Below are 13,755 nucleotides of genomic sequence, written 5' to 3' on the forward strand. Positions count from 1 at the left end.
GCACCCCACCCCACTACCACACACACACACACACACACACACACACACACACACACCTACCTACCTGCCCTGCAACCCCTCCCATGCAACACCATGAGAGAATGCAAATATAGCTGGCTACAAGCAGATAGTATCACCACCCAACTCCATTTCTCACAGCTGGGCAGATAAACATTTCCTAGCGTGAGCCATCTGGTGAGAAATAGAAAGGGAAACAAGTCTGGGAAGAATGGATTCAGTTTCTGTTGGAATGGTGCTTGGACTGGCCAGCAGAGCTCAGTCTTGGCAACCGGGCTGATCTCCATCTCCATCCTCCCCCTGAACTACTGTTGAGGCTAGGGTAGAGGAAGGCCACAGTGGGGAGCCCCTATCGGAGGTGGAACCCCAAATGACTTCTTAGCTTTCTCCCAGACTCACTTAGGGAATTTCTAGACTGCAGAAGGCAATGGAGTTAAAATACTGGGGAGCTCTGCCTCATAAAGAGGGTCCTTTAATTCTGGAGTGGGCTCAACACCTTCCTCCCCTCAAGACTTTTCATCATTGGATTAAATCTACAGCCTAGGGTTTTCAAGCTCTTCAATGTCTGGTCCTACCTTTCCAGACAGCCAGTCTAACCTCCCATAACTCCCTAAATGAACATTTTGCTTTAGGTGCTTCACCCTCAAGGTGACCTCAATTCTAATAGATACTTTCCCACCCATCCTTTATCTCCTTGTTTATCCATACATCCATTCAATGAGAATTTATTGAGCACCTATTACGTGTTCTGCACTGTTCCTGATGCAAAGAGTTGAGAGAAGAACAATGGTTTCTACCTTCCAGGTCCACAGCCTGGTGAGGGTAACACTCAGATTTTTTAAAATTAATTTTTATTGGAGTATAGTTGGTTTACAATGTGTTAGTTTCTACTGTACAGCAAAGTGAATCAGCTATACGTATGCATATATCCCCTCTTTTTTGGATTTCCTTCCCATTTAGGTCACCACAGAGCATTGTGTAGAGTTTCCTGTGCTATACAGTAGGTTCTCATTAGTTATCTATTTTATACATGGTATCAGTAGTGTATATATGTCAATCCCAATCTCCCAATTCATCCCACCCCCCTTCCCCCTTGGTATCCATACTTTGTTCTCTATGTCTTTGTCTCTATTTCTGCTTTGCAAATAATATCATCCATGCCATTTTTCTAGATTTCACATATATGTGTTAATATACGACATTTGTTTTTCTCTTTCTGACTTACTTCACTCTCTATGACAGTCTCTAGGTCCATCCACATCGCTACAAATGACCCAATTTCATTCCTTTATATGGCTGAGTAATATTCCATTGTATATATGTACCACATGCTAATGGACAAGGTAGGGTGCCTGTACATGGTAGTATACAGAGTGCTTCTCTCAAAGGGCAATTTACTTCTGCTCTTGCCCTCGTATTACACACACACACGACCCTCGCTGGTCTCATCACCTTTTCACACCTTCTCAGAATTCCTGCAACAAGTAATGTGTAAGCCCACAAAAGAGCACCTGAATACAGGCTGCTTTGTATTGTTCTCTAATTTCTTCCTGTACATAAAGTTTCTCCCCATCCCTCATAAATATAGATATAAATCAAATTCTTCACATTGCCTAGCACATTACCAAGCATAGAAGAAGCACCTGGGAACCTCTCAGCCTGCCAATCTTTTCTCCATACTGCAGCCAGAGTGATCTTTACAAAACACTGACCTCCTCCCCCTTCTTAGAAACCTGCCACAGATTCCTTTTTGGGTAAACATCAAAATTCCAACATGACCTGAGAAACCCAGCCCGGTCCGCCGCTGTCTGTCTGTCTAGCATCGTCTCGCTGTGCTCTCTCCATAACTCTCTGTTCCCTCCACTGGGCCTTTGGCCTCTGCCCAGACCCTTCCACTCTTCCTTCCCCATTTTGCCTTTTTAATTCTGCTCATCCTTCATATGTCAGTTCAAGGACACAGCCCTTTCTTGGAAACCTTCCTGCATCCACCAAGTTAGATCAGATTCCTTAGTCATTTGCCTCAGTGAGCAAATGAATGTATTTCTTTCCTTCAGACTATTGATCTAACCTGTAGTTAAACGTTCATCAGTGCAGTTATTTGGTTAATGTCTGCCTTCCCACTAGGCTGTAAGCTACATGGAGCAGTGAGTGTGTTTGGTTTTTCTCACACTTGTATCTCTGGTACCTGTCCCAGAGCTGCTGTATACTGGGTATTCAATAGATATCTGCTGGAAGAATCAATGAGTGAACGAATGAACACTAAGCAGTAAGTGTGCCATGCTCTGTACTCAATCCCACGAATACAGAGGGAATTAAGACTGTATCTCAACCCACAAAGAGTTTATAGTCATAGGGCAAAGAGATAAGCAATCATTATAGGGGATTAAGTGCAAGGATTGATTTTCAATGTCTGCCGTGGCCACAGGGTTGGAGGAATGGCATTGTGAATGCCTGTGATTTGGTCCACTTGGCCTTCATTATATCATAGTTGCTATATTGACTCAGATTATGAAGGGCTTTTTGCCATGCTTAAAAGTTTGCACTTTAGCTCTGGTTTTCAATCAGAGCAGTAAACCTTCTCCAAAGCTTTAAAAATAAACTACACTTTTATATGCCAGGTAGACATATTTGAGCTCCCTATCTCCTCAGCTACTCTGTGGTGCTGTAATAAAAATTAGCTGCTAGTAGCAGAGCTTTAAGTAACAGGTTAGGTGCCAGGTGAAGGATAAAATGTCAAAGGAGTGAAGTTGTTCGCCACCTAGTGGTCTGAGTTGAGCTTGTGTGTTTTTCAGAACCTGGACGGGAAGAGTTTGCTCTTTGCTCCACCTGTTTCTCTGCAGTTAGACTTGTCTCTTAGTAAACTAACCTAGTAAATATGCCTAGAGACTAGTAAATAGATAAAAGTCATACGGCCCTAGTAGGAAAGGATAGTTGGTTTGCGGGAAGCTCAGGTGGTCCTAAGATAACCAATCATGGCTCAGGGTTGTGATGAAAGAAAAGAAAGGAAACTCACAAGTGTGTTCCATTTTATGTAGACCTAATTTCTAAATTGCTCTAGATTGCCCATTGTAAGAGGCAGGGTGACCAGGGGGAGGCACCCACATTTCCCCAGCAGTGCCTGCAAATGTTTGTTCAACTGCTCAGCTTACTTCCTTCAAAGATGCCCCAATGATTCTGGTCCTCACTTTCCACTAAGATCAATTTGAGCCACAGTGCCTCTGATACCATTTCTGATCCTTGTCAGAATTAACAGTCTTTCTGGTTTTTACTCCTAGCTGTCACTTTGAATAAATCTCAAAAGCTAATTCATGCTAACATGATATTGGCTGATAATAAGCAAACTTACCTCCTCTGTGAATATCTGCTCCTTAAATGAAATAACAGAAAGATTCCCAGAAGAGGTCACACCTGAGTTGAATCTTAAGCAAGTAAAAGGAGTTAACCAGCCAAAGAGAAAGGAGAAGGGCAATTCTAGAAAGAGGGAGCCACATGAGCAAAAAGCACAGAGACCAGAAATATCATGGAATATGCAAGGAAATACCTCAAGGTCGTTTGAAGGTCTTTATGGCCTTACCCACTCTAATTTTTGGAGACTCCATCCCAATATATATTGCACATATTCAAATGCATTCCACAGTAAATATAATTTATATTTAACTATGAGTCAGGTTGAGTTAACGTGACTAGCGGCCATAATGTTACTTGTTGTAGACATTTATTAATTTTAATTTTTCAGGATTTTTTGGTATGTGTTTTGAAGCCAATATACTTTAAACTCAGGTATATAGTACCTGATGAAAAAGACAGCATAGCACTAAGCAGTTTGGAGTTACTGAGTATAAAGTTCAAGGTAGAGGGCGTGAGGCAGTCGGAGCTGAGGAGCCCGGCAGTGACCTTGCGCTCCCGCCCTGCTTCGGTGCACGGCTGTGGCCAGAGGATTTGCAGGTGAGAAGACAGCGTTTGTGAAGAGTGGATGGTTGCTGAGACAGAGTACTATTTTGAAGCGCTGGAAGGAGAATTGGCTGGACCTGTGGTCAGATGGTCACCTGACCTATTATGATGACCAAACTCGGCAGAGTGTAGAGGATAAGATGCACATGCCAGTGGACTGCATCAACGTCCGCATGGGACGTGAATGTCAGGATATTCGGCCTCCAGATGGGAAGGCAAAAGACTGCTGCAGGTTGTTTGCCGAGACGGGAAAACCATCGGTCTTTGTGCAGAAAGCACAGATGATTGTTTGGCCTGGAAATTTACACTTCAGGATTCCAGGACAAACACAGCTCACGTTGGCTCAGAAGTCATGTATGATGAGACTGCCATGGCTTCCTCCCCACCTCCTTACACAGCCTAGGCTGCACCAACCCCTGATGCAGATGGCTATGGTCCATGCCGTGGTGCATACCTGCCGGGAGCTCAAGTTTTCTATGCTGCAAACAGGCAGGCTTATGCTGTACCCTATCAGTACCCATATGCAGGACTTTATGGACAGCAGCCCGCCAACCAAGTCATCATTTGTGAGCGGTATTGAGACAATGACAGTGACCTGGCGCTGGGCATGCTGGCTGCAGCAGCCACAGGCATGGCCTTAGGGTCTCTGTTCTGGGTCTCCTAGAGTCCTTGGAACCTGGATGTGCATAGCTTCTGATACCCTGTGTGCAATAATATACTTTGCAGGGCATTTCTGTTTGTTATAAATGTTTTTAATAATAGTTTTAGTAGTTCTTTTGAAAGTAGTGACATCATACTTATAACTAATCCATATAAATACCACAGAGAAGACTTTGGACTGCTGTTTAGCTAAAATGTGGACTATTTAATAGGGGGCACTGGCTCATTCTAGGAGTTTTTTATGGCACTCTCAGAATACCTTATTTGAACACACCTGTTTGGAAAGGCCATTTTCCTTTTACAGTTAGGCCTTAGTGCTTAAGGGATAGTTTATTTTAGTATTACACTAGTAACATGGTGATGTATGAGTGAGTGAGTGATTAGGGCAAGAAGAACTGCAGCTGTTTTGTTTTAATGCCAGACTTTGAAACCTCAGACCAGAACTGGCTGCACGTTACTTCAGGAGTTGTAGGCTGGAACCTTCCTGAGGCAGCGGTGTGATATGCCCACAGCATATCTGGGGCTCTGTGGGCTCCCAGCAAAGCTGACTGCTCAGGATGATGGGCGGGATGGCAGATCCCCCCCTTTAAAATGATGCCTTTTCATTTTATTTTTACTAGTTTGTTTTTGGTAGCGATCCTTGGAAAACATCTCAAATTAGGAGTAGACTTGAGTCTCAGCGTTTTAGGGCTTTATCATTTAAAACTTGAACAAGGCAAAACAATTACAAACAAGTATGTGGAGGTAGATTTGCTTTATCCAGAGGCATCGTGTTTTTAGTGTTTACTTTGACTATTTTTATTGCCACTTCAGCCTACTTATAGCTTATTTTTCTACTTGTTGAGAAAGTAATATTAAGAGAATGGTGAGGAAAGTGGAATGAGAGCCATAGTTACAGTGTTACCGTTTCAGGGGATTGGGCTGCACTGAGGATCCTCTTTTCCACCCTTCTGAAGGCTGTTAAAGAGCCCGTTTCCTGTCCTGTGCAGGACTGGGGCTCTGTGGCTGTCCCCAAGCACTGGGGTGCGTGCAGCCCCCATGGGTGGCATGGTTGGGGAGACTCAGGTTACAGATGGGGATTGCGGCCTAAGGACATGAATAACCTGCTCAAGGTATTACTCCACCTGATCAGGACACCGGCCTTGTTTTTATTCTTGACTCAAATGTTACAGAGAAGCTTAAACCATTTAATTTGAGCCCCAACTATGTGTGAAGCTCTGGAAAACTGAGAGTCGTGCATTTCTGTTATTTCTTTATTTATGTAAATTTTAAAACTTCAATTATTCCAGTTTTCTGTCCTGCATGCTTTAAAAAATGTACTTTTACAAAGGCAGTTTAGCACATTGAAGGTCTCTGCCCCTGTATTCCATGTGGCCCTATTTTCCATAAAATACACTCCTAGTAGCACAAATTCTGTTTGTATTCTATGTGGCCAGTTACATACATAGTCTTTTGTTCCACTGATCAACGCACTCCACCTCTAAGGCAGATTTAAATAGATCTACCTCCATACGAAACCAGATGCCAAATGAACTTTGTGGTGACCACAGGTCTGTTTTCCTAGTCAATTCTGTTGCACTTGTTGACTCTGGAGAGTCTGTTTCCAGCTGAAAAGAAGTATACTTGGCTGTCATCTCTTTGGATGTTTGACATGGTGGAAAGTTGCCAGATGTGATGTGTGACAACACTGGTTTTGATGGTTAAAAATGTTACTTTAGTTATTTTACATCGTATGTAATAAGAATGGTTTTGTTCAGATGGTAATCATTATTTGAGCTGTATGCTTTACTTACAAAACACTAAACTCAGTTTTTAATGTTACATCAGGGTATTAATTTTGAACTTGGAGTTACCGGAACCACAGATACTGAGTTATGTCAGTGAAATGCCCTTGAAGCAGATGGTCTCCCTGTGTTCCCCTGGCTTCCCTCTGTCAGAAGGGGGAGAGCTATGGACTGGAGCTTGGGCACACGTATTCCCTCGCATCTCCAGTCCCTGTCCCCAGTGGGGCCAGCCCCACTGGGCAACTATAGTTGAGTCTGGAAGTTCAATGTCACTAGTGACTTGATCCTGAGAGGAAATGCATGCTCGGTATAAAGATGGGCTGAGATACTTCATTTCCCTGGCCCCAACTCTCATAGATGCCAACACTTAGGTAATCCTAAATCAAGAAGTTAGGTGAGTTGGAAGGAACTTGTTCAGGTTTAGTCAGTATTTTACTTCCGTGTGTACTTTTAACTAGTTGGACTTTGACATTGCAGACATGCCAGTCTGCTTGTTTCTTAGCTCTGTTCTTTTAATTCCTTGAGTTAACTTCAGGGTCTTAGATGTAAAGAGAGGGGAGAGACCCGTGATTTTGTTTCAGATCATCATTCATGAAACGGGCCAGACCGGGACCCAAGATCTGGATCATGGGAGAAGTTCCTGTCATTGAGACAAAATGACCCACATTTATTTTCTGCATTAACTGTGATACCGTGTGATCTATCTCTCTGCTTCCCAAGTTTATGTAGACACCAGCATGGGATGCAGTTCCATTTTTTTCCCCTAGGTTGATCTTTTTTTCTGATTGCTTGCCAGTCTCTAGTATTCTGTTGTGTCCTCAGAACCTATTTTTCCCTGTATATGCAAATTGTATGTTTATAAGTGAAAATGTTAATACATTAAATGATTGCTAAACTTAAAAAAAAATTCAAGGTAGAGAATGAAAGATGAGAACAGAGAGGCAGCTGGGAGTCAGGATACAGAAAGCCTCCTGTGCTGTATGAATTACTAGGACTTTATCATAACCAGGAAAGAATATTGAGCCAGAGAACGTCCTCGTCAGACATGCGTGTAAATGTAGCTCACTCTGGGGATGGTGTGGAAGGTGGATTGGAGAGAATCAAGACTGAAAACAGGGAGTTCCACTGAAGGGATGATACAGAAGTAAGACTCTAGACCTGGGCAAAAGTGAGCCATAGGAAGCTAAATAGGGAAAACAAGATGAGTCAACATCGTATAATGGAAGGGAGCTTTGGGGTGGCATCAAGAGATCTGTGTTCCAGTCCCAAATCTGCCATTAATATTCCCCTCTTTGGACCTCAGTTTTCCCACGTGTAAAATGAAGGAATGCTCCCTGTGGATTACTATTGCTCCATAGTACAATTCTATTGATTACTATTGTTTCATATTACTATTACTATTGCATTGAACATCGAGTGTGTATGTTGGGAGGACTACCTGTGGATCGGTCCTTGGAAAAATGGGGAAAGAGGCAATGTTGGCCTTTAGCTTTATCATGAAAATTACAAAATATCAAGCATCAGGATAGGCTGTGTTGGGGAGGTGAGGGACTCCCTGCTAATGGGACCTATAGCAAAGGTTCTGTATTTGACAAAGAATATCAAGGGCATTATGTGCTGGCCTAACTGTTAGCATTTCTCCTAGTTATAATAACAGCATTGATCGAGTGCTAAGGATATGCTAGGCACAGTTCTAGGCATTTTATGTGCATTATTTCATTCAGTCTTCACTATAGTCCTATAAGGTAGGGACCATTCTTATTCATATTTTGTAGATGAGAAAACTAAGATCCAGAGAGAGTAAGTAATTCTATGTAGTAAGAGGCAGACATGGGATTCAAACTCTGGCATTCTACAGAGTCCCTATTCTTTAACAATTATACTATACTGCCTTTCATATCAGGTAGCCATCACAGCTAACGTTTCCCTTATGTGTCCTGACTGAGCCGCTAAAAAAATTATACATGTAATACCTCCTTCAGAGGGGTGTGGCCTAGACAGAGCATAGACCTTAAGAGTCAAACAGAGTGAGATTTGTCACCTGCACCTATCAGTTGCTGACTCTGTGACTTGGGAAATTTACTTTCCCTCTCTGATCATCAGTTTTCTTGTCTGCCAAAGGGACAGTAATAGTAGCATTTCTTACAGGGTCATTATGAATATTAAATTTTTGAATGTTTACAAAGCTCCCAGAATAGTCCACGTCCTGCAGTGGCACTACCACCATCATCATCATCATTGTCATATTTATTAATAAGGGACCGGCCTCACTCGGGGAAGGTACATGGTTGAGTTCAGAGCAAGAAGACCTAAACACTGTTTCTTAAGAATGTTCTGCATTCCAAGTGGCCAACGGTAAGTTGCATATAGCAAATGCACTTGGGCAACCCATCCTGGTTACAAATCCAAGCTTTCTGTTACCCCTGCTCTTCTTCTTAAGCAGCAAATATAGGAGTAAAGATGTACTAGAACACTATGTTCTTAAAAGTTTGTGTAGTTTTTTGAATAACGGCTTATTGAACTAAAGAAAAAAAAAGTTCCCTTTCCTTTTTGTTTCTTTCTTCCGATACGGTTGTTTTTAAGTCTTCCCTCCTTTAACTTTTTCCCATTGGTTTTTGTTGCTTTGTTTTGTTTTCAGATTCCGCCTCTCTTTGCCAGAGTCCCTTCGCAGCCATATTGAGGTAGGAATCAGAGCTCTCAGAGTCCCCGTACAGGGAAAAATGAGAATTTTCCTATATAGTAGCTGGATGATTGTTTTCTTTGCCTCTGATTGTAGGTTTTAACTTTAAAATTCTTTATGTAGCTACTCATCCACCAAGCCTGTTAACTACTAAACCCTCCAATTTACTTTTATCTATTCAAAAGGACTTTCAAAAGAACTCAAAAGACTGTTAAGACTGTGTAATACTGGGGAGAAGGACCCAGACATTTCATTTTTTGGATAAAATAATCCTTTAGAGTTAAACTTAAGATTCAGACTACCAAAGGATGATGCTCTATATAATTATTAGACTACGATTAGGTTTGCTCTTAAAAGGATATCTACCCATCTCCTAAAATTAGGTCAAGGTGCCTGATTTTAGGAGGTTGTGTAGGTGCCTCTTCGGAGGGTCTAGCCTGGTGACCTCCTGACTGGAAGAGGTCATCCCAACATTCGACTTGGAAACCCCCCTCCCCAAGCTTCAGGAAGATCAGCCAGATCACTAATTGGTGCCCCTACCCTCATGTCACTTATGTTCTAGAGCGCTGGTTCTCAACGCTTATGTTCTAGAGCGCTGGTTCTCAACGCTTATGTTCTAGAGCGCTGGTTCAAAATGAGGGTCAATTTTCCCCTCCACAGGCGTTTGGCAGCGTTTGTAGACATCTCTGAAAAATGACAATGCTATATACTGGGCATTTTACATATTAACTTGTTTAATCCTGATAACAACCCCCTGAGATTAGTACTATTATCTTCATTTTACAGTTGAGAAATTGAGGCACAGAGAGATGTTTCCCAACATCACACAGTAAAATGGTGAAAACAAGAGATAAACCTAGGACATCTGCTTCAGAGCCACCCTTGCTAAGCTTCAAAGAGGTTCTTATTATTGCTAAGCATATAGGATGCTTAAAAAATATTCATTGAATGAACTGATATTCATCATAGTGCATTTGTTTTTAATACCTAAATCTTCCCAGGAACCAGCAGTTTGCTAAGATTATACAACTACCATAGTTTATTAAAGATAAATTGCATGTTCTGGTGGTGCTATTAGCTATAGAGCATAATATAATCCAAGGAAACTCCTGTGGCCAGGGTTCCCAATAAATTAATGGAAGACTACTAATTGGAATATCTATTAGTCATTCAAGATTATCTTACCTGATAAGTATCTAAGCTGTTATGTTTGCTGCCACCATGTGGTCCCTCTGCATTTGTTGTCACCATGATCTACTGTAGAGAGGAACCAAAATGTCCATCCTCAAAGAGGAAAAAAGATTAGGAAACCCTGTAAAATGGCTTCCCACAAAATAGCTTTCAGTGTCCGGAAAGCTAGAGTATCTCTATGGGGAGATGCTAATTATTGCTTTCAGTCCTGATAAAGACTGGGAGAGTACATGTCCAAACCAGGTGTGGTGTTTTCAAAATGCCCTGATTTGACAACTGATTCAGTTTCCCCTTTCATTTTAGGTCTTGAGGTTTGAGAATATTCTGTCTTCCATTCTCCACTTCGGAGTCCTCCCACTGGCCAATGGTAAGGGATTCTTGGGAAACAATGTGACACTGACATTGGCTAAGTGTTGGTGATTGTCTGGGACTTTCCATCCTGAAGCTTGTACTTCTAATGTGTTCTTATGAATCGAGGCCAGCACCAGAATTGACAGAGTTTGTACCAACAACGATACAGTTTTGAAGTTAGATATTCCAGGTCCAGGCCTTGTTAGCAACTCTACTTGCAGACTCAGCAAGAACAGCTAACGCTGTTTGAGTTAAGGAGATTAAAACCACTCTCCTTAGGCAGTCAAGAGTCTCCTTCGGGTCAACCAGAAATGAGATGATGATCCTTAGAAGGTGTCTCTGTGGTTCTTATGCAAAGACCACCATCTGGACAGACACAGTTTCAATGAAAGACAATCCTAGGCCTTCTCCCTACACTGCAATTGTTCACAAACTGTAGCATCTTGAGTTTGGCTTGGTTAAAATATGCTTTGTACTGGAGATCAAAATATTCTCAGGACCCACTAGTTAAGGTATTTTCAAAATACAAATTGGACAAGTTGCCAGCATTTTTCTGCCATCCAAATGCCCATAGTTGCAGGTGCATTTTTATTAAGCACAGATTAATTAGCCATTCTTTCAGGGAAATGCTAGGGACATATCAGAGAGAATGAAGACACAGAACCAGGAAGAATGGAAAGATAAATTATCTAAAAGTTTCTTGTTATTCTCTTACTAAAAGGTTTACTAAATCTTCCATGCCCATGCCCAATTATTTTACATCTTGTTCTATATTTTAGCAAAATTGCAGCAAGGATTTCCTCTGCCCAATCCACACAAAATCTCACTCGTCAATTCAGATATTGAAGTTCTTGAGGTAAGAATTGTCAATGTTAATTGCCCCATTTCTTTTCATAGTAAAATATACCTCTTCCTATTTTGCTTACTTTTTGTTTTATTTTGTTTTGCTTTGTTTTTTCCCAGCCCTAGGAATTTCATAAATAAGATGTTTAGCTCTTAAAGCCCATAATTAACAATGAAAAGCACTTAAACTTGAGTTTAAAAATCAGATCAAAATGGAAAAAAACCCCGTCAGACCAAGTCTGATTTCCCTTTGAAGCCAAGTTTATTCACACCACACTACAAGAAGATGCACTAGTGCACTGTTATTTCATTTGTTCCACAAGACAACTTGTAAGGCTGGGATTATTAATCCCATTTTATAGATGAGGAAAGTAAGATCCAGAGAGGTGAAGTGGCTTGTGTCCTGGAAAAGGGCATATCTGAGACTAGACTGACTCTTCTGATTCTCTCAGTCAGTAAACTTTTGCCTGAACCAAAGACCCTCCTCTGGGTTCAGGGATCTGTTGTGAGCTGTTTCCTGGTTAATCATTATTAACAAACTTCAGAATACCTTGTTTCTTCCTTTCTGGGGCTTTTTGGTTTGGGGAGGTGAACATAAGATTCTGACAGAGTTCTCCAATCCTATATACTACCCTGCACTCCCTCTTCCCTCCCCATGTCCCTTTCTATAACTGCTTAAGTCACATAAGGTGACAAGAATCCAAAATGGCCTGTTCCTATGTCTGAGGCCCTCACAAGGGGGACAGGGGTTAGGAAGGGTATTGCACAGTAGGACCTGGTAAAGAAACCACATCTCCCCAACCCCTCAGGCAAACTCAGACATCCTATGGCTCCAGGTGCCCCAAGTTTGATATCATCTTCATTGTTGCATCCTTTTCAGGGTTTCCTTTTGATTTCTACTGACCTGAAGTATAAAACGTCCTTAAAGCAGCAGCCAAGTTTCCATGGTTGGGAAGCTCTGAACCTGATAAGTGGACAGTGGAGGGGGAAGCCAGCCCCTTGGTTGCCTGTTTGGAGTCCACTCCAGGAAGTAAATCGTCCTTAATCCCACAGCTTCTGTAAAGCCAGAGTGGGAAGATGGTACACACAGGAATTGTAAAGCCACTGAGAATTGCTGGAAGTTTTCTTTTTCAAGCCCTCATGGATGTAGAGGGAGGCAAACTGGGTGAAAGAGCTCAGTCAGGATGTGTGTGTTCCCATGTGTGTGGAGGGGTATATGTTTGAATGTGTGTTCATGTTTGAGTGCATGTTGTATGTTCCTGTGTCTGTGAGATTCTGGGGCCAAGAATGAGACATGTACTTCTAAGGAGGTGCATGAGAAACTCTTAAATACAGATTTGCATCAGTTGTTATCAGCGGAGATCCCTTCAACCTCTTCAACTCTCTAGGGTTCCCCCCTCCCTGCATATTGGATTTTATGTTTTATATTTACTGTTACTGTCCCCTGTATTTAATTAAAATTGTTTGCTATCAATGTCAATTTTGCCTTTTTATTTGCAGATTTTCTTGCCCCAGATTTTTTTTAAATAAAATAAGACTGGTAAGAAGAAAATTTAGTGTCCTTAACGTTAACACAAACTGAGCTTGTACAGAATTCAAGAATTTTAAGTCCTTGATTTAAAAAGGGAATATGTTGTCTCTTTAGATGTTTCCAGAGAGAAACAGAGTGAACACAGGAAACTCTAGAAGTTGTATCACTTGTTTAAGTTTTAGGCTGTTTTCCCTTTCAAATTAAATGAAATGGCAGTGAAGAGTACTAAACCTAGATAAATCACAGTAGGTTAAGTTAAAGCAACCAATCAATGGGGCGAAATTGGGGCAGAAGAGGAGGAAAGGGGAACCCGTATGGATAATGTAGGAAATGAATAGAAACCACACTTTGCATTTGTGGTGCTGACAATCCAGTGGGGGAATGGAAGAGAGCTGTTTACTGGAGGGCTTACCAAGTGTCATTTCATTTAATCCTCACAGCCACTCTGTGAAGAATTATGATCCCATTTTATAGATAAGGAAACAAAGGTTAAAAGAGATGAATCACACAAAACCAGTAAACAGCAGAGGTAAAAATTCAATCGAAGCCTTTCTGATTTCAAAGTCGCTGTTCTTTACGTGAGGTAGGATTAGAAACCGAAGGCACTTAAAGCTGTGAAGAAGCGACACTGGATAAAAGCGCGATCACGGAGTACTTAGTCATCACAGAGGGCTGGACTGGGAAGCTCTGGCTATCCATAGGGACTGCCATTTACCCATCTTCGTATTGCTCATAAAATAGCAATA

At 41.7% G+C, this 13,755-nt stretch overlaps 1 protein-coding gene and 1 pseudogene across 1 annotated transcript in view; both read left to right on the plus strand.

Annotated features, from left to right (window-relative positions):
- Positions 1 to 12,954, plus strand: part of BPIFC (BPI fold containing family C) — a 44,690-nt gene extending 31,736 nt beyond the window's left edge. Inside the window, exons 15-18 of the mRNA XM_032645856.1 lie at positions 9,052 to 9,094; positions 10,588 to 10,651; positions 11,415 to 11,491; positions 12,359 to 12,954. Of these exons, the coding sequence (XP_032501747.1) occupies positions 9,052 to 9,094; positions 10,588 to 10,651; positions 11,415 to 11,491; positions 12,359 to 12,523 (349 nt within the window). The 3' untranslated portion in view covers positions 12,524 to 12,954. The remainder of the gene's footprint in view (positions 1 to 9,051; positions 9,095 to 10,587; positions 10,652 to 11,414; positions 11,492 to 12,358) is intronic.
- LOC116760658 lies at positions 4,075 to 4,778 on the plus strand (annotated as a pseudogene).
- Positions 12,955 to 13,755: the final 801 nt, after the last annotated feature.

This window comes from Phocoena sinus, chromosome 10 (assembly GCF_008692025.1).
Source record: "Phocoena sinus isolate mPhoSin1 chromosome 10, mPhoSin1.pri, whole genome shotgun sequence".
NCBI classification, from domain to species: Eukaryota; Metazoa; Chordata; class Mammalia; order Artiodactyla; family Phocoenidae; genus Phocoena; species Phocoena sinus.